Below are 27,689 nucleotides of genomic sequence, written 5' to 3'. Positions count from 1 at the left end.
ACCAGTTCAGTCTAAATTATATTGGGCTTCATTTTTTATTATAGCCACCAGCAACCTGTGATTGGATACTGCTTGTTGAACAGAAAAATGTAAGAACAATTTTTTGGTCATTTTCTGAACCAAAAATAAGACTGTAATTCCAGATAGCAACCAACAAACATTGTATTTAGCTATTCAGTGGCCTCATAGGATAACTGTCTTTGTCATTTCTTTGGTCAAATTGAGTTTTCTGTCTCATTTTATGATCACAAACAAACCACCAGTCAAACCAGTCCTCTTATTGACATCTGCTGTTTATTTTTGTATTGTTTTAAATGTGGAGTCATACCATGCAACACTCTAGGCAAAGCAATAACAGCTCTACACAAGAAGGTAGCGCACCCTCCACCAGAAAAGTTGCGCAGTGCACCTAAATAAATGACAATTGTGCTATGAGGCAAACCTTTCCTTGCTTTAGCTGTGCATGTTTTTTGCATGTGCTCCCAGTTTCCAAAGCCTTCTTACTGTAAGCTTGTTCTGTTTCTCCATTTTTAGATAAATGTTAGAGTGACAACAATGGATGCCGAGCTGGAGTTTGCGATCCTGCACAGCACCACCGGCAAGCAACTGTTCGATCAGGTACAGAACAAGGCAGTGGTTTATCTTCCCGTTGAGAAATACTGTCTGCTACGGGTTAGGTCAGAGAGGAGGTGTAGCTTGTGACAAACCAGCAGCCCACAATGACATCCTTTGCACACACCAAAACTGACACTCGGCATGAAAAAAGTGAAGTTTTGTTTAGGGATTTACTTTATTTTTTTCCTGTTATTATACATCCTTTACTAAAACACATCTGACTCTTCTAAGATTTTAGTTTTAGTGTTAGAGTGTTGTCAAAAACAGACCTCGAGTTGTGTTTTGTTTCATTCACACATGTTTGGGTAACCCTTTATTATTAGTTTGTCTACATCTCCAAAGTTCAAAATGCTCTGTTCCACCTTGTGATGTCATATCATCAAGATAACAGCTACATTTTACCTTTAGTTCAGTAGAGATCAGCAATTCCAGACCTGAAATTATCCAAATGATTCCAGTGAAGGTGTATGGAATTTGTATTAACACATGACATCACAAGGTAGAGCAGAGTGTTTTCAGTTTGAGAGAAGAACTCAGCCTAAATACTCTGTTTTTGTGTGTTAAATATGTGTGCATGAAACAAAACACAACTCCAGGTCTGTTTGTGATGAGGTCAGAAAATATCCTAATATCTTGTAATACTGTAGGTCCTGTAATCAACACCAAGTAAAAGTACACAGAAGGAGTCAGGAATGCTAGTACAAGGAAGAAATAATGTTAAATAAAATGTTTATCATAATTTTCTATTCGATTATTTTCTTTTCTATTCAAAACAATTATTCTATTCAAAACAATTTTACTGAATACAAAAACTATCATGGCCATTATTCACAAAAATCTCAAATTTCTTTCTCCAAATACTCAACATTGTTCCAAACCGCATGCTTTACTGACAGAGGACTGGCTGTAGGACAATCATTTTAAGACACTTTGTTGGAGCTTGGGAGACAGTTCTTAACCTTTGGAGGCAAAGTGTTTTGTAGGCTATGAACTAGAAAGCAGGGGGTGTGTATACTTGCCAGATTAAGTTGCATTCACATGACATCATCACATTTTATTATCCCCGTAGTTTAATTCTGAGGCGGACAACAGGTCTGACTTCTATGTGTAACTGTCACACTGCAGATTTGTAGACTTGGTTTATAGGTTTTATCTCTGAGGTTGGGCCAGTCCACATAAAAACAAGTTTAGTGTCTGTGTAAATAAACTGATTTTTTTTTTATTATTATTATTTAACCCATCATGATGTCAGGGCTAGGAATCACAGGGTCTTTCACGATACATGACACGATACGATATTATCACAACATGACGATACATGCGATAATATATTGATACTCTGTGATAAATTGGTGTTTTTTTAAGAACCAAATACGTTTTAGTAAGAACATGTCTTTGTTAAACCATTTTGTTTAATCATCAAAACAGTGAATATGTTCCACTAAATAAGCAACAACACAAGTGAAGACACTTAAGACACCAAAAAAATACTCTTGGCGATATATTGATTCAGCAGTTCACAATAACGATACTGTACCAGCAAATTTAGTATCATGATATATCGATATTTTGATATTTTTGCACACCCCTAATGAATATGGAGCGTGTTTGGAGACAAGCTCTAACAAACAGAAATAAAGTTCAACATCTGTGGACCATATGTTTGGATATTTCTTTCAAAAACACAAAATCTCCCATAGACTCCTGTTTCTCCATTTTAATTCAACATTCAGTTCTAAAATGTGAACACAACCAATTGATACTTTGCAGTGACACCACTCTGGGGGTGTTCTATGGTGCAATGTTCAGCGATTACCATGGTGACACAATGCACACATGAGCAAACACTGGCAAAAAAGCTTTATGAGAAAATAAAAAAGGATTTAAACAGTACATTTTCAGGAGCTTTGGGTCAATACGAGCGTTCATGATCCTGGTTAAGAGTTTGATTTGTTTGACTGTTGGCTAATACTAGCAAGCTTGGGATTGTAATTTTATGTGTGAGAAACTCATTTGAAATCCCCAAAACTCACCACAGGGAACGCTGACAACATCAGCTGCAAAGTATCAATTGAACTATGCAAAGCTAGCCTGTGGTTTTGTGAGGTTTTCTTATAGTTTAGTGATTTTTACCATTCAGTTCTTGTGTTTCAATCTTTCATTACAGTTGGAGTTTTTAGGGTCAGACTACTATTGTTGTACATTTGTCAGTGTCTCAAGCCTAGCCAAACAACTCTAGCCAAACAACTATTTTCTTAACAGTGAGTCAAAATAAGTGATTTCTAAGTTTTACTCAAGAGTACTGTTTGAAGATCTTCATTGTGTTTACTTAACTTTGGTCAGGTTTTGGAGGAAGAAATCTCACTTTGTATTTAGTAACTTTTCTGGTGTTACCTGCTTGTTTCCATGGAGATGTTCAACAAGGAAACAAACTGGAAAGATCCACAAGAAGACAATTATCAGGTTGCAGGCCCACCACCAGAAAAGTTAGATAGTGCACCTTTAGTTTTCTGTAAACTAGTACAGTTTACACACATAAAAGTTTTAAGACAGGTTTAAAATCTAGTGCAAATATAAAGCTACCACGCCAACTTGACCACTTGACATACCTAAACTCATTTGTTTCTCAAAGCAGGCTTATCATTTGAATGTGTTTAAGGCTTTGTGGATGTCTTTCTATCCACAAGTAGTGATTTTGGTCTTTTTTTCATTTTTGGTTCTCTGGAAGTTTTTTTGTTTCATATGGTTTCAAATTTCCTGTTTAAAGGTGCCATTTTGAGCACCGAAAAGATATAATATTTGTTTTTAATTGTTAAAGAGTCCATATTACGCTATTTTCTAATTTTTGTTTAATAATGTTGTTTTCTCATCAAAAATATTCCTGAAGTGTTTTGTTTAATCCACACATGTTTAACACACACTCATGCACCCTGAGTTCTTCTCTCAAACAGAAAACACTCTCTTCCACCTTGTGATGCCATGTGTTAATACAGAAGTCCTCCAAGGTGTTTTAAAACTCCATACACGTCACTAGAATCATTTGGAACTGTCAATCTCAACTGGACTAAAGGTAAAATACAGCTTTTAACTTGACAACTACCACTTCATGACATCACAAGGTGGAACAGAGCATTTTGGGCTTGGAAATATAGACAGCCTAATCAGCCAGGATTACTCAAATATGTGTGAATGAAACAAAACACAACGCCAGGTATGTTTTTGATGAAGTAAAAACAATATAATATGGCTTAAAAACTCAGCCAATTTTGTGTAATATAGGATGTTTACTATATTTTGTTATTACTCTGAATCCCATAGGTAGCTCTGTAAAGTCACATCCCGACCAAACCATATGGATTGGAATAAATATAAGCCAATTCACAATATATGGCAGTACTTACTTCTCACACCGAGTTCTTCTTATTAACTGCCTCACCAAACCATACTGGACACCACCAGAAATATAACATTAAATTAAAGTAATGATGGATATTAAATATGCTACGATACAGGTCCGGGTTTATAGGGGGGCAAAAGGGCCCATTGCAATCTCAATTAAAAGAGTTTGCACCCTCACTTCAGGCAAATAAAATAATGACACTTAATGGGAGCAGGGAGCAGGTACTGCCGCACATCAAACTGACAGAGGTGCATTTGAATTTCAAAGGGCTGCTAATACTCGTTTGTTGTTTTAGGTATGTAAACGATGGTGAAAACATTTTTAACTGAAGTTGCAATGCACCCCTGCAGACCTGGGCCTGAATGGACGCATGAGAGTAGGTAGAGTTCAATTGCAAAAAAAAATATTTCTTTTTGTCACTATATTCTACAGATATCATCGATGACAATTATATTCAGTGGCTTTTATCAAGGAGGGCTGGAATAAAAAAAAAAAATTTAAATGGCACTTAACTGCTTTTGCAAATTAACTCTTGATATTACATTTGCACCCCTTTGAAAGTCAAATTTAGCCTTAGTCAGTTTGGTCTGCACCAGGTCTGCCATTGTGCCATAAACTTTGTAAACATGAGATCTGTTATTTTGGTGGATTTTACCAAATATAGAGCGATTTCAAAAGGGTAATAACATGGCAGATAGTATTTATGAATACTATAGCAGAGATGTTATGTGAACTATGTGATGCATAGCGAACTGTATGTATTCATAATAGTCTTACAGTTTTTTTTCAATGGTTTTTCTTCTTTTTTGTTTATCTTGATTTGGTTTGATTTTATTCAGACTTGTATCTGGACAGGGACACAGGTGGTCAAATCATTAGAAATGTTTTTCATGAGTTCAATCAGTTTTCAGGCTCTTTCTCAGAACACATAATACAGCTCTCATTCATAAACATACATGATCAGTGAATTCTCCTTGTTTTTCAGTACACATGGTGAAGCACTTTTGTCCAAACACAGTCACTTTCAATGTACACATTCAAATATTAAAGCAAAAAAGTACAATTTGTGAGCACCAAGAATCTATCAACAAATACATGAATCAAACAATGAGAGGGGCCTCAGACAGAACAGACTGAATGAATGCAGAGACATCCTTCACACTGTGTACTGTAGATCTGGTGTGTTGTGGTGTAAATGTCACACATGTTACATACAACAAAAGCAGTGTTGATGAAGTGTCGATTTGCTATTCCAACATCTTCCAATTTCCTTCATCATAAACTTTGTCTTCATCATGACTTTGTCTTTGATCACATACTACACAATCTGGTTTGTGGATTAGTTATGTCCCCATTTACTTTTCATTTATTTATGCAAAATACAGTGCAGTTTTTCCAGTCCAGAATTCATATATGTAAAGTGTGCTCCCCAATGGGCTCCCCAAAGGCGGACTGCACTAAACCAGTGATTCTCTGTGGTTCCTGAGAAAAGGACTAAAACTTCGGAACTGATCTGTCAAATGAATGAAAGAAAACAGAAACGACATCACCAAAGTGAAATAATTTTGGTGGTAAAAGTTGCTTTTGGGAGATGATGGATTAGTTTTGAATGAAAAACTGACTTTTGCTGAGATTAATTTAAATTTTGTTTTGTTGATTAATTTTGTTTAGGAAAAATTTAAAATTCAGTTTAGGATTTTTGTGTGAGCTGTTTTGCAAATGGCAATTTTCTAAAAATGAGCAAAAATGATTTTATAAAAAAAAAAAAAAAACTAACACTCAAGACTGAAGGCCCAGTTTTGTGAGGCAGACTGTACTTTAGATTCCATACATTTTCTTTAATATTTGTTACTTAATTTCAATCCCACTTTCATAATACATTCATTTGATATTCTGTGACACTTGAATTTGAAAACATGATGTCTTTTCACCACAGTGGCCCTGGAGGCGAGTTATTTTAGGCCCAAATAGGCACTTAACCCAAACCCTGTGACTGTCTCTGTGTCTGTGTATGTGTCTGTGTGTGTGTGTGTGTGTGTGTCTGTGTGTGTGTCTCTGTGTCTGTGTATGTGTCTGTGTGTGTGTGTGTGTGTGCGTGTGTGTCTGTGTGTGTGTCTCTGTGTCTGTGTATGTGTCTGTGTGTGTGTGTGTGTGTGTGTGTGTGTGGCTGTCTGTGTGTGTGTCTCTGTGTCTGTGTGTGTGCGTGTGTGTGTGTGCTGTGTAATGTGTTTAGATTGTGAAGACCATCGGGCTGAGAGAGACCTGGTTCTTTGGGCTGCAGTACCAGGACAGCAAGGGCTTCTCTACCTGGCTCAAACTCAACAAGAGGGTGAGATGCACTGTTTGTACACATAAATACACATGCAAGAAAGATATTCATTTTAGATTTGTGTAATTATTTACTCAAAAGTTGGGATGTTAATTGCGCGGTAGCTTAAAAATGTGAAAAACAGAATTACTTCATTTTATTCCTCACTTACCTTATGCTTTTCACCTTGATTAATTTATAAGCACTTTTCACGATTTCCAGAGGTCAGAGCAGAGTTTTGCCATTAATTTAATACTAACAACAACTAGCATGCTAACCGTACATTTCCTGAATGTCGAATAATAAAACGCTTTGTAACTGGATGCAGACAGTACATAGTGGACTAATTTTGACTGCAAGAGTTGCAATGGAAGCTCCTTAAATGGGGAAAAAAAAACGCATACAGGCCCTTTAAGATTGATAAACATGATGATAGATCACAACGTAATGGCAAGAATCAAAAAATAAAAACACTGAGAATTAAAGAAATAAAAATAAGTTATTTAAATGAAGTCCATCCTCCAAAAAAGTAATCCTAAATGCAGTGTTGTTAACATTTATATTTTGTAGAATCTGTTTATTTATTTGACAAAAACTTGTTTTGATTCTTTTCTTATTAAGAATGAAAATCTATTATTGTGTGAATTAAAGCAAATATGCATTTTACTGTTGCTTACTTATATTATTACAATTGTGAACTTTCTTAATAATAATATTAAGACTAAAACTAGATATTGAGACATCTCAAGCTAATAGTTTCATCAGCTGTCACCAGGTTTTTATTTTTACTTTGTTTAATTCCTAATCATATTTTCATTATTCCCTTTGTCCTTCTTTGCCGTGATTTTGTATTAACAAAACCGAAGGTGACATCAACAGCGTCAGTAGCAACTCAGAAGGTTGTGGACAGTTTTTGAAGCTGATTAAAAATGTAATCTATGTGGAGTTTATCATTTAAACAGATGTATCATTATTTGGGGACTACTTTCATCATTGCAGTTTGTTGTTAACAATATAATTTACGAGTACTTTCACCCAGTATAAGATTGAAGGTACAGTTTTGTAACATAATTATACTTTTGTAAAATTAGCAAGGATAACTTTAGACCCATAAATATAGTGTTACTAATAAAAGTCGTGGTAGAAGTCAAACAATGAAGTTAAATAATGATAATTTTTCAATATTAAAGATGCACTAGGTAACTTTTGTGATGATGGATCCACTACCTGCTTGTGTCCATGGAGATGTTATTGCTTTCCACAACCCAGATTTATGTAAACGTGTCTATCTCCATGAAGACAAGTGGGCCACTCCTCCAGGGCAAGTTACAAGTCAGATCTGTGAAGCGGCAATCTGCAATCTTCAGTCTGTAATTTAATAAATGCAATATAGATATACATCACATAGTGCACTTTCAAAGATCCCATATTATTGACTCATGTGAGCTTTAAGCCATGTTATAATGTTATTACCTCATCAAAAACATACCTGGAGTTGTGTTTTGTTTCATGCGCATGTGTTTAAGTAATCCAGGTTTATTAGATTGTCTTGAAACATTGAAACATAGATCAGAAAATAGCATAATGATTAATTAAGTAAATATACCTTCCTGTATCTCCTGCTGTCTAAATGCATTCACTCTTATGCCCCTTTTGCTTTGAGAATAAAAATTCTCTTTACATTTGTGTTTCCATAGGTTACAGCTCAGGACGTGAAGCGGGACAACCCTTTACTGATCAAGTTTCGAGCCAAGTTTTACCCTGAAGATGTGGCAGAGGAGCTGATCCAAGAGGCCACACAGAGACTCTTCTTTTTACAGGTTTGAATATGCAAGAACCAACCCCTGACATTTGCAGAGACGTCCCACTCTCATATTCGCTTCTAAAAACGATGACATTTGCAATTCAAAAAAAGAAAGAAAAAAAAAAAAAGTTAGATGGGAACGCTTTTTATTTTTATGCAATTAATATTACCTCCATCCATAACCGGCAGCGATTTTATTTATTTAATGACTTTGGCAATTTTCCATGCTGAATTAAGTAGTCAAACCGAAATGTAAAATTAAGCAGAAGTGTTATCAAAATGTTTTTATAAGAGAGCACCAGACGAAACAACAAATGTCAAAACAAAATCTGAACTCTTAATGACGAGTGGGGCTGACTCACTCCTCCCATCTCCAGGTGAGGTTTTTGCTGCAGAATACAATAGACGCAGGTGGTTTGGAAACAAGTCAGGACAGTATGCGTGATGATTTATTCAACTATTTTATCACTTTATAGGAGTGGTCCATACTGACAGAAATAGACAGATTATCTTGCTTTTTTATCAGGGGATTGTACTAATAACAAAACACAGAGGAACATGTTGTGTGTCAATACAGAAATATGTTAAATGTGCATGGTGTAACTTTTTGTGTAGTAGGCCCTCATTATGTCATTGTGTCATTATTAACTTGCCTGAAATGAGGGTGCAAACATTTCAAAATAAGATAGACCTGGGCCTGCAAGTATTAGACAAATGAAAAATGACTATAACAAAAGTGCAGAAATATACTTTTTACACCCTCATTCAACCCACTCAGTTTATGCAGGCTTGGTGCTGGCACAATTTAAAGATCACACAATTCTGATGTTTTTTTAATGTTGTTTTCCCATCAAAAACCTACCCAGAGGTGTGTTTTGTTTCATTCATACATGTTTAACACACAAACCATCCACATTTAGGCTGAAGAGGAGAAAACACTCCACTGTGTTTTTAAACCCCATACACCTTCACTAGAATCATTTGGATAATTTCAGCACTGGAATTTCCATCTCTGAACTAACTGTTAACTTGAAAACTATATCTTCATAACCCAGGCTGGTGCCACCTAGTGCCTCCGCTCAATTTCATTTCTCTCCAGTGACTAGGTCATCAATCGGAATACACTAGACGGTTTGCAAAAATCCCAGAAGTGCGAGTTCGGGCACCAGCCAATCATTCTGTGTTGGCAACAATTCCCAAGATCAAGGATTTAAAGCCTGGACAAAGAGAATGTTTGGTGAATTTTATCAAGGGGAAAGACGTTATTGCCCTTCTTCCTACGGGATTTGGGAAAATATACTAGTTAGCCACATTAGTAGTGCATTACATACGTCATGACCAAATAGCAGCGATTGGTTAAATTTAAAAAAGTACCTGCCTACCATCGAGCAAACAAATTCTAATGCTGCGAGGTCTGGCGGTTTCTAAGAAGTGAAACCGTCTGATGAATCAGGCTACTTTTTCATAACATCACAAGGTGGAACAGAGCATTTTGAGCTTTAGAGATGTAGAGAGACTAATCATAAATGGTTACTAAACATGTGTGAATGAAACAAAACACAACTCCAGGTCTGTTTTGAGGACGCTATTATAACATGACTTAAAGATCACTAGAGTCAATTTTATAAATAGGGCCCGTGAAGGTGGACTATATTCACTATGGCTTTCTCCAGAATGTATTGCTTTGCCTGGAATGTTCCAGAGTATGGCATTAAATGTGTATATATCCATGAGAGACGTTGTTGGCCAAGTTATATGATCAAATAGTTTTGAGCAAATTAACAAATACCTGCCAGATAGATAAGTGTAATGCCATACTATTGAGCATTCAGGCAGAGAAATAACATCTCCATGGATACAAATGGGCAGTGTACCAGTAAGTTTACATAATGTACCTTTAATTTCATTTTATTTCATTTTGCTTTTGGAATTCATGATATGATTCAGAGCAGTTGGCATCAGATCCCAGTAGATTAATGCATTAACACTAAAAATTAAATCTTTGTTAATTTATGAATTCATTTTTACCACTTCTTTATGTGAGATGTTACATCATGAAATGTTATGTGCCAGTTTAGAGCCTGTCACAGGAAGATAGCACTTCAGACTTAATTTATGGGCGATTTAGAAGTACGGAGTCACCTTGACATGCATGTTTGAGATGAGGAGCGGGAGCCAGAGCCGCCAGAGAAAATCTACAGGAGAATGGAACAGGTCTGTGATTGAGACTTAAATAATAAACTTGGACATTATGACCCACTGAAATATCAGTATCTTTGCCGAGCTGACCTCATCACAGCTAAGCAAAGCACAGGTATAACTCTACCTTTTCCTGGGTACTGTCAGAATGATACATTTGCCCCTAGCTCCTCATAATGAAAGACTTCCAGCCGTAGGCATTCATAATATAGTGTTCTTTATTTCTCTACTGAAAACCAGGCTCAGTGTTCTACTCCAGGTATAGTATAATCCTGACCTGAGCCCAGGCTCCAGAGCTGGAGATGGATCAGACACTGCTGGTATTATTAACTTGTTAATAGTGCTGTTAATGTCACCTGAAACCTCTGTTTGTCCCCCACTGTGTGTCCTTAAGTGCCACCTTATGCAACTGTGGTAGGTTCAAAAGTGAATTAGCCACTACTACATACTACTACTTCTATTGCAGTAGAAGATGTAAAAGTACAACTTGTACACAATGTGTTAATCTTTTTTTACTTTCAAGGAGAAAATCACAAATGATTATATCTGTCACCTACAGAAGGCCGGTTTCTAACAACAGAACTATTATAATGCTGCTACTACTACTTCTACTGTTACTACTACTACTAGTACTAGTACTACTGCTGCTACTACTACTACTACTACTACTACTACTACTACTACTACTACTACTACTACTACTACTACTACTACTACTACTACTACTACTACTACTACTACTACTACTACTACTGCTGCTGCTGCTACTTCTTCTACTAATCGTTAGTTTAGTTGATTTCTTTTTTCATCAGTGCACATAAAGCATAGACCTACATAAAGAAGTAATATGTTTGTGCGAGGTTATAGGAAGATGGCTCATTTCAACCTCCTCCTCCTCCTCCTCCTCCTACTACTACTACTACTACTGTGTCCCAAACTCTGTATTATGTCCTCCAGAAACAGCATGACCTTATATGACCTTTATAATTCTGCAATTACCATTACTACACCACACCTTTTCAAGCTATTCTGCAGTTAGTAATTTTCTGTGTACTCTTGTAGGTCAAAGAGTGTATTCTAAACGATGATATCTACTGTCCCCCGGAGACGGCTGTGCTTCTGGCCTCATACGCTGTGCAGGTCAAACATGGTGACTACAGGAAGGACTACCACATACCTGGATATTTGGCCCGAGAAAAGCTCTTACCACAAAGGTATGCCGGACAGGGGATAATAGTGTTAGCCAAAGTTCAACTCATTTAACCTTTCCTGCTATTTCTGCCATCGGGATGCTGTGCCGTGTCCTCTGCTCCATAAACCAGGGTTTTGGAGCAGCACAAGTTGAATAAGAATCAGTGGGAGGAGAGGATCCAGGTGTGGCATCAAGAGCACAAGGGAATGCTGAGGTAATACGCTAAAACCTCCAACTTTAAAGAACTTAAAAGTTTTGAAACTATTAAACACAGATGGGTACAGTAACTTAAAAGTGCACCATGATGATAGTTTCAAGGATTTCTTCAGTCCAAGTAAGAGGTAGTTGTCCAAGAGAAAAGTAAAAAAAAAAAAAAAGAGAGAGAGAGAGAGAAAAAGAAAAGTTCAGAAATTATCTGGAGTACTGACTTTACTGACTGAAAGGTTGCCTCAAAATTGTCATAATGAAGTATTGTATTAATATTATTATTTTTTTACTTGCAGTAGGATTCAATTAAAAACGTCTTCAAATATGTGACTAACCACTACGCGTCTATGCTTACTATAAAATGTGTTTATATACAGGGAGGATGCCATGTTGGAGTACCTAAAGATCGCCCAAGATTTGGAAATGTACGGCGTCAATTATTTTAGTATCAAGAACAAGAAAGGATCCGAGCTGTGGCTGGGAGTGGATGCTTTGGGGCTCAATATCTATGACAAAAAAGACAAGTATAACAAAGGAGAACATTTTTTTCCTGTTTTATTGTTATATGATAATGTTGCTTTTTTTTTTTTTTTTAGGATGACACCAAAAATTGGCTTTCCTTGGAGTGAAATCAGAAACATTTCCTTTAATGATAAGAAGTTTGTTATCAAGCCAATCGACAAGAAGTCACCGGTAATTCAACCCATCAAAGAGTTATTGCCACAGTATAAGACAGACATGGATTAAAATAAAACAGTGCATCTATTTTATGAACCCAAGAACCTTTTCTTATCTGATACAACCAGGTCGGTCCAGTTTCCAAGTAAACAGCCACTTTTTTATTTTATTTTTTAAAATTAAATTAAATTAAATTTGTTTTTATTAGTTTTTAATTAATTTTATTAAATTTTATTTTATTCATTTTTGTTTTATTTTAATTGTTTTTATTTTATTTTATTCATTTTTTTTCTATTATTTCTTTTGTTTTTTTATTTCTTTATTTTTATTTAATAGATTTTTTATGAGCTTGTTCTTCATATATGTATGGATGAGATTAATTTACAAAACAACTGTTCATCTTAGCATTCATCGAAAAGCTAAAAAAATACAAAAATACTAGTTAAGAAGTTTACCATCAAGCCAATCAACACAAAGTCACGGGTAATTCAACCCATCGCAGAGATATTTATTGCTATGTAAAGCACACTCTGATTACTGCAAACAATGCAGCTATTTAATGTACATACTATGAACCCAAGCAGGACTTCTTATCTGATAACTTATTTTTTTATGTCTTTATTTTTCAAGCCAATTGACAAGTCACCAGTAATTTAATTCATCCCAGGGTTATTTATTGCTACAGTATAAAACTGCTAACAATGCAGTACTGATACTGATGCTGTACAGTACTGATTACCAGTGTTGTGCATGAACGAGTTCAAAAGAACGCGTTCATTGAACACGTTCATTTTTCAGTGAACTTTGAACTGAACGCAACACTTTTGTAAATCAAGAACTTGAACGTGAATTTGTTCAAATTATGTGTGATGAACGACGTACATCACTGTTGGGGTTCAGTTAAACGTCGGAATTTGACGAGTGACGATCTGCTCGCACTTCACCTCGCGAAACCACAGCCGCGTGTCAACGCGAAGGCGACTCCACCGGCAGCTTTAGCGGAACGTACGGGCTCTTGTGTCTCTCAATGGGAAAGTCAATCAAACTTGACTGGGTGCGTTTAGCTGCTTGTATTTACCTTCTGTACAGGCTGACCACGGCAAACGCAAGGATTTCAAAAGTTAATTTCAAAGCACTAATTAACAGTGTATGTGGATCTGGGCTCTTTCACATGATACACAACTGCCCAGGGAGCACAATGTGCTGATGGTAAATGCACAAATACAACAATAGATACATGCTCTCTGTGTATGTTGACGGGGATACGCGCCTACGCTCGTGTAGAGCATCAAAAAATAGGATGTATCCTATTTTCTGAAATCTACACGTACAGGACGTGCTGCTCCGCGCGCTTATTATTTACTTACTGGTACATATGTCAGTAACGCGCGTCACAATGCTTTTTTAACCTGGATTGAAATGGTGGGTTTTTCGTTTTTCTTCATACAAATTTGCTAAAATCACCGCGATATCAGCAGCGGTGAAACGCCGGAGGTGCGCCCGCGTAGACCGTGATCCTGAGCGAAAGGACCGACGCAGAAGTCCGCGCTCCACCGAGATAAACGCAGCTTATGCCCGATCGCACTCGGGGTTCTCTCAGGGGCGGTCCTAGATTCCAAGTTCTAGTCCAGGATTAGTCCTGGTTTGGTCCTGGTTTAGTCTTGGTTTAGTCCTGGTTTAGTCCTGGTTCAGTTCTGGTTCAGTCCTGGTTTAGACCTGGTTTAGTCTTGGTTTATTCCTGGTTTAGACCTGGTTTAGTGCTGGTTCAATTCTGGTTCAGTCCTGGTTTAGTCTTGGTTTAGACCTGGTTCAATTTTGGTTCAGTCCTGGTTTAGTCTTGGTTTATTCCTGGTTCAGTTCTTTTTTAGTCCTGGTTCAGTTCTGGTTTAGACCTGGTTCAGTCCTGATTTAGACCTGGTTTAGTCTAAAATAAATGCAGCCTTTCATTTACAGATCTCACCTAAATATAAAATGAACTGAACTTTGAACTAGTTCAAAATTAAAATTGTGAACTATGAACGTGAACTATTCATTTTGAACAAGTGTGAACTGAACTTTGAACTAGTTCATGAAAAGTGTGAACTTGCACAACACTGCTGATTACTGCTAACAATGCAACTTTATCATACAGGATTATCATATCTTATCTATCGTATACTTATTTCTAGGCCCAGTTTCCATGTCAACAGCTTTTTATTTTGTTTTATTTTTTATGCTTGTTCATCATACACAGTCTTTATTTATTAAGCTTAATTTACAAAACAACCCAGCGTTCATTGAAAAGCTAAAAAATATAAAAGTACTAACAGTGGCTGTCAAAATTGTTAACAACGTGCATTTAGATGAAATTGCTGTTGTTGTAGAAATGGTTACAATAGCCATAAAAATAAATTAAATTCTCTGTAACCCTGAACCACCATAGCATACTGGAAACTAGCCATCAGACTTTCTCAAAATAGCAGCAATAAAATCAAAATGGCCTAAACACAAGAGTGCCAGAGAGATGCGTTGTTGTAATTGCTTCAAATTCTGAACATACCAAATATTAAAGTTGGATAAAACAGGTGAACTCACTTGATCTCATATTTGTTGTCCTCAGAGCAGCACCTGTGCAAAGCATGGACCATGTGAAATGAAAATGTTTTGAACTAAATAAGGCTGTCTGGACCTGTTTACCTGAGCTAAATGTACTTGGGATGAATTTAGAAATAGATTTTAGACTTACATGCTATGCCATTCTTGTGTTCAAAAGCTACCACTTGCGTTAAAGGTCCTATATTACCATTATTGTTACGTCCTCAAAAATATACCTGGAGTTGTGTTTTGTTTCATTCACACGTGTTTGAATAATCCTCTATTATTAGTCGACATCTCTCAAGCTCAAAATGCTCTGTTCCACCTTTTGGTGTTATGTAGTGGTAGTTTTCATGTTAATAGCTACATTTTAGCTTTAGTTCATTAGAGATTGGGCTATTCCAGGTCTGAAAATGGTTCTAGTCAAGGTGTATGCAGTTGTGTGTACAGTGGAGCACTTCCTGTATTACCACATGACATCACAAGGTGGAACGGTGGATTGTTTTCTGTTTGAGAGAAGAGCTCAGGCTAAATATGCAAGGTTTGTGTGTTAAACATGACATAACTCCAGGTACAGTATGCAGTATACAAAACATAACTCCAGGTACAGTATGTTTGTGATAAGGAAACAACATTAGAGCATAGATCCGAAAATAGCATAATATAGGACCTTTAATGGATAATTATGCTAATGGAACAGAAGCCTGTATTGATTGCAGGCTTAAAACTTAAAACTTTTTGATAGTGTTTGCTAATGTGTACATTATGTCACTATAGAGCAGGGGTTTCCATCCTTTTTCCTCCTGTGAGTTACTTTTACAAAACGAAAATGTTCAAGAGCTACTGGTTTTACTGGCCACAAGAAATGTATTTATATAAGAGCCACGGCGAGCCTTAGATGAGGTACAGTTAAATGCCTATAAAACATAAACCATTATCCACTTAGTGTACAAAGTTAGGCATCAAAATGATACATGTACTATGGTAATAGGCATTTAATCAATCAAATTTTACTTATTTAGTACAATACGTGTAATTGAGAAATCCCTTGGCGAGCTACTTGGAAGGGGGTGGAGAGCTCCCAAGCTAAAAGTTGGAGACCCCTTCTATAGAGATATATGTAGAACACCCCCAGGGTGATGTCACTGTCAGGGGCTTCAATGGGTACTGTTTATTCAGTACCCAGGGCAGGGAGGGGCCCTTCATTAAATTAGTAATATACACTTTTCATACCAAGATGATTTGTACTCAGGTCCCAGAACGCTCCTGGTGCAAAGTATCAATAGCATTTATTCAATTACAGCTGTTTTAATTGCACAAGTATATCTTAAAAAAAACAAGACAAGACTTCACCAAGAAGAATCTATATAGTGCAGTTTAATAATCTACCCTCTACCATGGAGGCCATATTTGATTAATTTTCTCTTCCAGGACTTTGTGTTTTACGTTCCTCGTCTTCGCATTAACAAGCGCATCCTGGCTCTGTGCATGGGAAACCACGACCTGTACATGCGCCGCCGAAAACCAGACAGTATCGAGGTGCAGCAAATGAAGGCACAGGCCCGAGAGGAGAAGAGCAAGAGGCAGATGGAGAGGTGCGCTCGCCAAGGCAACCAGGCACAACCACACCATCCACGGGTTCTTTTCTATTCACTTTAGTCTCTGTCATTTGGATACTTTTCATAAGGCAGCTCCAAAAAGGGAAATCCAAGTTTAATTATTTGTCAAACCAGAATGTTAACACTTGATATTATGCTTGCCCCAGAATCTCAATAGGTGGTATTAAAGGTCCTATATTATGCAAAATGGACCCTTGTGAGCTTTGAGTTACCTCATCACAAACATGAGGTGTATTTTGTTTCATTCACATGAGTTTGAGTAATCTGCATTATTAGTCTGTCTACATCTCTAAAGCTCAGAATGCTCTGATCCACCTTGTGATCTCATGAAGCTGTAGTTTCAAGTTAACAGCTACTTTTACCATCTGTTCAATAATTCTTGGTCTGAAATTATTCACTTGATTCTAGTGAAAGTGTATTAAGTTTAAAAACCCAGTGTAGCACTTCCTGTATCACCACATGACATCACAATATAGAACAAAATGTTTTCTGCTTGAAAGAAGAACTAAATATCCAGGTTAAACGTGTGCATGAAACAAAACATAACTCTGGGTATCTTTTTGGTGAGGAAACAACATTGCTGTAACAACAAAATGGCATAATAGAGGCTCTTTAACATTAATATTATGTTGAAATCTCATATGGTTAGGTCTGGATTACTGTACAGTTTATTATAAATAGGCCTAACTGAAATTACTTTAAACCAGGCAGTATAAACCATGCATTTGTCATTTTCTAGGCAAATTCTCAGGTACCTTCCTTCGAAAAGTTAAAGGGCATGAGAGGTTTTCATGATCTGTTTATTTTTTTCTCTTCAATTATTACTACTTACTTAGAAGGAAATTATAGGTCAAAATCAGTCAAGAGGCACTTGAAAACATTGAAAAATTACATGAGGTAGAGATGTGTTATAAAAAAAATTCCCTTTATGTATCAATGCACAAAGATTTTGCCACGTGTTCTGTCGTCCAGTAGCAATAATTGTGTAAATGAGTAAGGATGCACCGATCCAGCTTTCTCTGTTCAGATACCGATATCGATGATTTGGCTTTAAGTATCTACCAGTACTCGATATCAAGTGATACTAGGGCAGAGACTGAAAATATAATTGATTTCCTTTAAACGCAAACAATGTATGGTAAAAATGATTCAAATGTGTTTTATAACAGTTATTTATCATTTACAGTAATTGGAACAGCTTTGTGAAAATACAAGTTTAATAATATTGTGAGACATTGGATAATATTTTTTCTTATTTATAGATCAAAATGGGATATTGGCGGGACTGATATTATGGAAGCCAATACCCAATACACTAAAATGTTCAATTTTGACGGCGTTATTTAATATCAGTATCGTATCGGTGCATCTCTTTGCTTTGGCCTTTAGTCACAGTTTTGGAATCATCTCTATTTCACATCTGCTGCCCATGTCCAATGGGGGACTAAAATTATCAACTCTGCCAAAATTGCCCAACTAAGGGAAACTTGGCAGGTCCATTAAGACATTTTAAATCTTAACTATGTTTTAGAAAAATGATTAGTATAACAGCACATAAGCAGTAAGCATTATAAACAATGGGTCTTTACAATATAATGAGAATGAATGAACATGAGCTATTTAACACTGTGGAATATTGCGTGATCTCATTTGGAGCCCAGACATTTCTTACAGTTTGCAAGGTGTTCTCATTGCTTTAAGGAGGGACTGTCAGGAGATTTTCAGCTTTATTTTATTTATTTATTTTTCATATTTTTGATGTGTACTTATGCACAATTCTCCTGTCAGGGCTCTACTTGAGAGTGAGAAAAAGAAGCGCGAAAATGCTGAGAAGGAAACAGAGAAGATCGCTCGGGAGACCATGGAGCTGATGGAGAGATTGAGACAGATTGAGGAGCAGACAAAGAGAGCTCAAGACGGTCTGACAACTTTTTGAATACAAATGTTCCAGCCTGATTCTCTCTGAGGAGATCTGAAAAAACTGTCATTGGTGTTCACGTTTGAAGTTGCCCATATTCTCAAACCTGTGCACTGTAGACTGTATGTACTGTAAAGGGAGGGTTCTCAAACTGGGGGGCTAACACCATTCTCAAGAGTCATTTGCAGTCCATGTTACGAATCTGGGTTTACTCCTGGTTTAGACTTTATTTAGACCTGGTTAATGATGCACTATGGAACTTTTCTGATGAAGGGTCCAATACCTCTTTGTTATGGAGGGATTACAGCATTGCCTTGAATGTTCCACAGTATGGCATTAAACTTAACTGAAAGTTAGGTGATACTTCCAGGTCTAGTAGCAGGTCAGATCTGTGGAGGGGCGTAATAGCTCAAAGTCACTGGAAAAAGTTCAATGCCATACTGTAGAACAATCCAACCAAAACTTTAAAGGGACAGTCCGGAATTTTGGACATAGGACCTCACCAGAGTGTTGGAGATGTGTAGAGACACTTCTTAAAATATTCCATCCAGTCCTTGTATTTGCAGAGGTCGCTGGTGCTAGGCTAGTGCATGTCAATGGCCATAGTTAGCCTGACATTAAAAACAGTCTTACCCACTCCACAAAGCACCCGAAGCAAATCCATTATTATGTCAGCCTGTCGATGTAAATGTCTGTGTCGATAGAAAAATGTTTGAAATAAAACTAATCTTGCATTGCATTAATCGTCGCATGTTTAGGGACTATTTTCTCATATATCAGTCTGCCGCTGCCAAGCTTCGTATCAGGAAGTACAACTCGCTGCTGCTGCTCAGACATAAATCCTTCAAATGCAAGGTTGGTTTTACTTCTAAAATTATTCTATCAACGCAGACATTTACAGTCTGGTGTAATAATAGATTTGCTTCGGGTGTTTTGTGGAGTGGGTAAGACTGTTTTTAGTGGCAGGCTAACTATGGCCATTGACATGCACTAGCCTAGCACCAGCGACCTCTGCAAATACAAGGACTGAATGGAATATTTTAAAAAGTGTCTCCACAGGTCTCCAACACTGTGGCTCACTAGGAAATGAGGTCCTATGTCCAAAATTCCAGACTGTCCTTTTAATATCTCTATGGAGACACGTCCCTCCACTAAATCAGTTTATTTCTGGTTTAGTGGAGGGACGTGCTCACTCACAGTAACTGGAAAAAGCTTAATGCCATACTGTGGAACATTCCAACCACAAAATTTGCATCTCCATAGAGGCAAGCTGAGGGGTTTCCCACCACAATATTAGTTTTTTCCTGGTTTAGTTTATTTCTGGTGTAGTTCTATTTTAGTCCTGATTTTACCTTGGCTGTGTTTTTAGTTACGCAATCTAGAATCTGTCTTGTTAAGACAATTTTTATTTCTGGTTAAGTTCTAGTGAAGTTGTGGTTTGTGTCAGTTTATTACTGGGTTTGACTTCATTCTAGTTTAGTTAAAGGTCATATATTATGGAAAATTTACTTATGTGAACTTTTGGCCAAGTTATAATGCTATTACCTCCTCAAAAACATACCTGGAGTGGTGTTTTATTTTGCTCACATGTTTGAATAATCCTTTTTTTATTAGTCTGTCTACATCTTCAAAGCTCAAAACACTCTGTTCCAGCTACCTTTTACCTTCAGTTCAATAGAGATTGGCAGTTGCAGGGCTGAAATCATCCAAATGATTCCAGTGAAGGTGTATGGAGTTTAAAAACACAGTGGAGCACTTCCTGTATTAACACATGACATGTGTGAACAAAACAAAACACAACTCCAGGTATGTTTGTGATGAGGAAAACAACATTATAACATAGATCTGCTTTTGTTTTAACTTAGTCCTGGTCTAATTCTGCTTTAGTTCTGGTTTAGTCTTGTTTGAATCCTAAATATTTCCTCATTAAGTCTCTATTTTTCTGTTATTTATTAATACTTATTCTCCACCTCTCACCATCCCTGATCTGTGTGTCTCAGAGCTGGAGGAGCAGACTCGCCGCGCTCTGGAGCTGGAAAAGGAGCGCACCACGGCCCAGGAAGAAGCCGAGCGTTTGGACCAAGATCGAAGAGCCGCAGTTGAGGCCAAAGCTGCGCTGCTCCACCAATCAGAGACCCAGATCAGGAACCAGGACTGTCTGGTACTGACAGACACAATACTTTGTCTTTTTCAGTTTAGAATTTTTTTTTTTCCTTCTGGGGTTGCTATAGTAAATTATCTGCCTCTCTTCTTTGTGTGCAGTGTTTTGCATATTCATTTGGCAGGAGAATCTTCACTCTGTTTGCACCACATTCTATTAATCTAGCTTTAGGACTGGCCTGCAAAATACATTGGTTTGTGGAAAGGAATGACAGAGAGAAAGAGAGAGAAACATGTGCAATTGGCTAAACCTACAGCAAGGTACTCCTGACCAAGATCCCTGTTCATGATCTGGAGATAGGAAAAGAAAATCAATTGTCAACTGTTTTAGAGTTAAATAATTTTGCTCGTCCAAGTAGCTTCTTCAGCCTTGATAAGCCTGGGTGTAGTACAAAAGTCTGGGCCCTGAGTACAAATCATCAGTATTACATGTTCTCTATATAAAAATTGCATTGTACACATTTTGTGACAGGCCCCTCACCGCTATGGGCCCTGGGTAAATAGTACCCCCCCCCCCAGCGCGACACTCCTGCTGATTAGTGAGTGACTCCCTTTAAGTCTTATCTGCCTTTATTTCTGAAGGGAGGAGCCAACTGCAACTACCTCAACTAAGAATCTGTTATTAGTTAAGCCCCTAACTACCCTAAGGTGTGAACTATCTTGTGAGTCATATTTTACGAAACAGTTCATGCTCCTAATGAGTCATCTAGCTCATATTCACTCTTTCCAACATGAAGTCCAGGCTAACAACATCACTATATATGTTATTATTATTATTATATAAGGTGGACACAGAGCGCAGTTTGACTCCTAGTGTCATCATAGATATATAAAATAAAAACATTTAATTTTGCAACAGAATTGTGCATCACCTCTGTTTACAATGTGATTACTCGGTGGCGTAGAATGCATGAGGGCACAAACCTTGCATTGATGACTTTAATTAAAGGTGCACTCTGAGCTTGGTCTTGTCACCTGCATGTGTTTGGAAAATGTTATTGTTTTGTCTGGAAAATTCCACGGTATGGTGTAAACATATCTATCTTTCATTTATTCAATTACAGCCATTTTGGTTTGGTGGAGACGCTTGATTATCTCTGTTACAAGTGCAACATTTTATGCCACAAAACAACATCTCCATGGTGGAAATGTTTCGAATGCTGCACTTTAAAACATCCATTGTGCCACTTTAATATGAATGAATACATTTCATCAGTCAATTTCAGTACCACTGGTTACCATTGTAAAGTTTTGTAACTGAAACAGCATTCACCCCTCAACGAGATCATTATCAAGTTTAAGTTCACCTCTCCGTACTGTATATTCTTCCAGACAAAATGTTCTAAACTGGTCTGTAACCTTAGATCACCAGAGCAGATTCTCCGTGCTACATAGAGAAGCGTATATCTTTATCACATATCGTTAGGTTAAGGTTCAGGTACACTTTATTGTTCCAAGGACCCAGCTCCGTGATCTTGTTACTAGGCTTGGTCAGTGTACTACCTCAGCTGGAGGATTTTAACCTATGGTGCATGTTTGGGGTTGATGGGGGAAACTGGAGTGCCTGGAAGAAACCACCACACAAACAGAGAGAACATGCAAACTCAGCCACCGTACCATCAATACCATACATCATTATCATATATACAGTAGAATATATCGTTATCATAAATAGAGTAACATATGTCTTTATACAGCAGTTCCATATATCTTTAGCATATATAGATTACCATATATCTTTATCGTATAGAGTAGCAAATATCTTTATCATAATGTAGACAAATGGGCGTCAGTGTCTCGAGGGAAGAAGAGAAACTGCCCTTTGCAGTGCTGCTGCATTTAAACATGGCAGTGGTGGTGGCGAGAGTTGCGATGCGCGATCACACATGGTCTCCTCAGCACACACATGCATGCACACACACACACACACACACACACACACACACACACATGGGCAGTGACAGAGCACAATGACCCCAGAGCAGAAGGACTCTTAACTTCTTTTTCCATTTGTGTGCCTGTGTGTGTATAGGCCACTGAGCTGGCAGAGCTTACTTCTAAGATTTCCCAGCTGGAAGACGCCAAGAAGAAAAAGGATGAAGAGGCAAAGAGATGGCAAAAGAGGGTGAGGATTAATGAAAGAATCACGAGAGAGATAAAGAATGAATCAAACATGAGCTGAGATGTTCCCTGAATGGTAGACAAGGTAAAAAGAAGACTCTTTTCGTACTTTAAGACAGAGTTAAGAGGCTAAGTGAGCAATTTGTTTGTTGATCGTTTAATTTTGAAGATGGTTTCCAGAAGAACGAAATGTCTAAGGGTGAAATTGGCAGGATATTCTGGCTACTGTGATAATCATATGCATATAACGTTTAACTACATTATAGCACATATAAGTACGTACCTGCTAACAAGACCTGGATGTGTCAGGAAATGATGTTTGATGTTATGTACGTACCTTCAAATCGTTTACGGGCCATGCATTTAATTGGTATTTTTTGCAGCTTAAGTCATCAACGTTCCCTGAAGGTGTGAAGCTAACTGAAAGCACTGCTCTGTTAGAAGCTCTGTTACTCACGTTAGATTTAATCTGAGCTTTATTTTAACACAATCTGACCAGAAAGAGCTGACTTGGTTGGAACTACAAGAGCTGAGACATTTTTTTTAGCCTTTTAGGGGTCCAGGGCCTTTTTCGACATCCCTTCATTCCAACATGCCTCTATTTCGACGTGCAGGTTTTCCGACACTTTTTAGTATCGCTTTCTGACATGACTGCATGACGAATGAAGAAGGTAACACTTTATTTTGGGGTACACTTACTAACATCTCACTACCTCCTAATTTGCATAGTTGTAAATGGCTAATTTGTCATTAATTTGTATTTATTCAGCCCTTATTAATGTCTAATTCCCCATAAGCTTATTCTGCTATGAGACATTTACAAACACTTTCCTATTAATACACTCCTTATTACTGCTTATTAATATGATATTAGGCCATTTTTGTATATTAATTATGATTTCAATAAGCTAGTGTTGTTAAGGACTAGTAGCACAAGAAAAGTAGTTTTTATTCATTTGCGTCAAAAGTTTATTAGAATCATAATTAATGGAACAAAAATGACCTATTATCAAATTAATAAGCAATAATAAGTGTATTAATAGGAAAGTGTTTGTAAAAAAAGCTTATGGGGAATAAGTGCTGAATAAATACTAATCAATGACAAATTAACTATTTACAACTATACTAATTAGCGGGTAGTTAGATGTTAATAAGTGTACCCTAAAATAAAGTGTTACCATGAAGCATAAAGGGCCCATGCAGCCTCTGTTTTAGATTAGATATTTTCCCGAGGGCTGGTCTATGCTCTTTTTTTTTTTTTTTTTTTTTTTTACAATGCATGACTGTTTCCCACAACGATCAGTTAGGACGTTTTCCCACCGTCTGATATCCTATGTTGCCGAAATATTCTCTGACCAAGTTCCCAAACATCTTATGATATATGGGAGTGTAAAACTTTTTTCTTTGTGTTTCTAATATGTGCATTGTGTCACCATGGTAACCACCCCCAGTGTGATGTCACTGCAAATTAGCTATTGACAATCACAGTCGATAGGAAAACTCTTGATACACTTGGATGTAGCAGGAGATCGAGTTCCTGTAAGTGATGTACGATCACTGCTGTAGACATTTACAACACTGAATCACAGTACAGATCAAAAATTTAGATTCACGTTATCAGCCCAATATTCACAATAGCTGATTCATTTGAAATGGACTGACTCAAAATGCGTGAAAAAAATCTGATTCATCATTTCTGTCATTCAAAATAGTCCCATATTTGAAATGACGGTAAGAGGAGCAGATTCAGAGCAAGACAAGTAGCAACAGTGGCTTTCTTGTTACATTTTTACTTTGAAAAAACACATTCTTCAGGGGTAACTTGTATATTAAGCTTTTCCCAAAATCCCGTAGGAAGCAAACATTCTCTTTGTTTTGGCTTTAAATCCTCGATCTCGGGAATCGTTGACAACACTGAATATATGTATCTTCGCTGATTGGCTGGTGCTCGAACTTGCACTTCCGGGGGTTTTCCGAACCATCTAGTCTATTCTGATTCTTGACCTAGTCACTGGAGAGAAATGAAATTGAGCGAAGGCACTAGATAGTGCCAGTCTGGCTAATTAAATGCAGCTGTATCTCAAAAATATCTAGTAAAACAACATAAAAACAATAATATTTCCATGGAGACAGCAGAAAAGTTATGCAATACACTTTAAACTGTAGTGTGATGCCTCTTAGCTGCAACTACACACTTTATTTAGCATTTATAGACCAACATTTTACACTTTATCAAAATGTTTGTGACGATTAAATAAATGTTTGCGACCCTATGGCAGGCTATCATGGCAGAGAACGATCTTGAGAGGACCAAAGAGGAGCTGAAGTCCAAACTGATGGGGGTGCAGATCCAGGACCCCTCCGTGCACCCTCACATGCACGAGCACGATGAGACGGACGAAAGCAGCGCCGAGGCAAGCGCCGAGCTCACTGTCCCGGGGATGGTCAGGGACAGGAGCGAAGAGGAGAGGATGACTGAGGCCCAGAAGAACCAGAGACTGCAGAAGAACCTCAAGGTACTAAACAACAAGTACCTGCTTACAGGCCCTTCTGTTTCTGAGGGAGACTGGGTTTGGTCCTGTTCTAGTCCTGGTTTAGTTCATGTTTAGTCCTAGTTTAGTTTCTGTTTTTATATTATTGTTTGGTGGAATATCAGTGTAAACACATCTTAACAGGTCTGACAGTGCAAATACTGCAAATAGTGTACTACTACTACTACTACTACTGCTACTACTGCTACTACTGCTACTACTACTGTTACTATTGCCACTGCTGCTGTTGCGACTAGTGCTACTACTACTACTACTACTACTACTACTACTACTACTGCTACTACTGCTACTACTCTACTACTACTATTACTATTGCCACTGCTGCTGTTGCTACTAGTGCTACAACTACTACTATTATTACTACTACTACTTCTCTTACTACTATTACCACTACTGCTACTACTACTACTACTTCTCTTACTACTATTACTACTACTGCTACTACTACTACTACTACTACTACTACTACTCTTACTACTATTACTACTACTGCTACTACTACTACTACTACTACTACTAACTGCTACTACTACTACTACTACTACTACTACTACTACTACTATTGCCACTGCTGCTGTTGCTACTACTACTGCTACTCCTACTACTATTACTCCTCCTCCTACTACTACTACTTCTTTTACTACTATTACTACTGCTAATTCTACTACTACTACTACTACCACTACACAACAACAACAACAACAACAACAACAATAACAACAGTGATAACAACAACAACCATGATAGCATGACCTCAGGCATAAAAAAAAACATGGTACTTTGAGCATTAAATGTTGAAATACTGAAAATGAATTTAAAAGTACTAATATATTATGTATAATACAATTTATAAAAGTACTCTCCATCTCTGCCATTACTCCCGATTTGTTTTGGATTATGTGACCAGAAAATGCCCTGAAGCTTTTAACAGTCCAAAGTAGATTAACTCAAAATCAGTCAATTTAGTCAATAATGCCTTATTTAAATAATATGATTGTGTAAATAAGCAAATGAAAGCTTTTAAATGTGTCTCTCTACATTTGTGTGTTTTGACAAATGCAGTGATTTTGACTTTCTGATAGTCTAATTGCCCTCCAAATGCACCCAGTACTAAGTGCACCACATATAATTATTAAACACTGTTCCTTGTTTATTATCATACCATTGTTTTCATTCAAGGTGCAAATCTTATTCAGGTCTAATTTCTATTACAAGTAAATTGAAACTGCCCTTTATACAGCAGCAAGCCAAGCAGGAACTTATTTTTCATCATAATAGAAGATTGAATTTATAAATTTTTTTGATGAAGAATGTACTGTGCAGTACTTTGGTAAAGCTACATGCAGTAACAGTGCTACTGGTACCTGGAGTGGTGCAAAAAAAATAAAAAAAAAAGTGTTGAGAAAGATGTTACAGATTTTAATCATTATAAAACTTTAAACAAACAATTAAACTACCATTCCTTCATGTTTATCCAGTCGAGTTTGGATTTGTTTTCCAGGTTTGATGATAATTCTCAGAAATGTTAATGAATTGCTGAATTTCAAAATATCACAACATACTGACCAAAACTTGAAAGAGATGACGGCAAAATGTAGTTAATGTAGTATTTTGTATTAACACGGTTTGTTGTGATTATGTGAATAGAGGAAAGGCAATGACCTTGCTGCTTCTATAAATGATTACATGAGCTTGTGTCTTCCAGGCCCTCAGTTTTGATCTGGCCGAAGCTGTGGATGAGACCAAGAAGACCCCCCTGGACCTGATCCATGCTGAAAACGTGAAGGCGGGCCGGGACAAATACAAGACCTTACGCCAGATTCGCCAAGGCAACACCAAGCAGCGCATAGACGAGTTTGAATCCATGTGAAACTATGTCCTCTGCATGTATTCATGGAAAAATAAGTTACAATTATTGATATGGTTTTAATCAATTTAAATCCAGGATATCGTTAGATGTATTTATTATTATTATTATTATTATTAGGCTTTTTCAAGGACAGGGGAACTTGTTAAATGAACAGTATGTAATTGATATTTCTAATTGTTCAGTTTAAAGGTGCACAATGTAACTTTGCTGGTGATGGGTCCGCTGTCTGTATGCCTTCATGAAGATTGTAATGCTTTGCCTGGAATGTATCACAGTGTGGCATTAAACTTATTAATCTCCATGGAAACAAGCCGGTAACGCCACAAGGACAAGTTACAGATCAGATTTATGGCAAACGTCTTTTTCAATGTATTTTTGAGCAATGAAAACACTTGTCATAAATGCTACAAATAAGATAAATATTCCAAGCAAAATTATAAGTTTTCAATCGTCCATCAGAAAAGTTACATAA

At 37.1% G+C, this 27,689-nt stretch overlaps 1 protein-coding gene across 1 annotated transcript; it reads left to right on the top strand.

Annotated features, from left to right (window-relative positions):
• Window positions 1–71: 71 nt before the first annotated feature.
• Window positions 72–27,217, top strand: LOC110158121 (radixin-like). Its single transcript, XM_020922554.2, has 14 exons — window positions 72–89; window positions 535–618; window positions 6,249–6,344; window positions 8,021–8,143; window positions 11,389–11,540; window positions 11,649–11,732; window positions 12,103–12,249; window positions 12,322–12,418; window positions 16,409–16,572; window positions 18,385–18,515; window positions 20,515–20,675; window positions 22,707–22,799; window positions 25,075–25,311; window positions 27,053–27,217. The coding sequence occupies exons 2-14, from the start codon at window positions 556–558 to the stop codon at window positions 27,215–27,217; spliced, it is 1,713 nt and encodes a 570-aa protein (XP_020778213.1). The 5' UTR covers window positions 72–89; window positions 535–555.
• The last annotated feature ends 472 nt before the right edge of the window (window positions 27,218–27,689 follow it).

Source organism: Boleophthalmus pectinirostris, unplaced genomic scaffold (genome assembly GCF_026225935.1).
Source record: "Boleophthalmus pectinirostris isolate CB_2022bp ecotype Guang Dong unplaced genomic scaffold, ASM2622593v1 HiC_scaffold_23, whole genome shotgun sequence".
Lineage (NCBI taxonomy): Eukaryota > Metazoa > Chordata > Actinopteri > Gobiiformes > Gobiidae > Boleophthalmus > Boleophthalmus pectinirostris.
The sequence above is the reverse complement of the archived record's forward strand: the minus strand, read 5'-3'. Positions and strand labels throughout refer to the sequence as shown.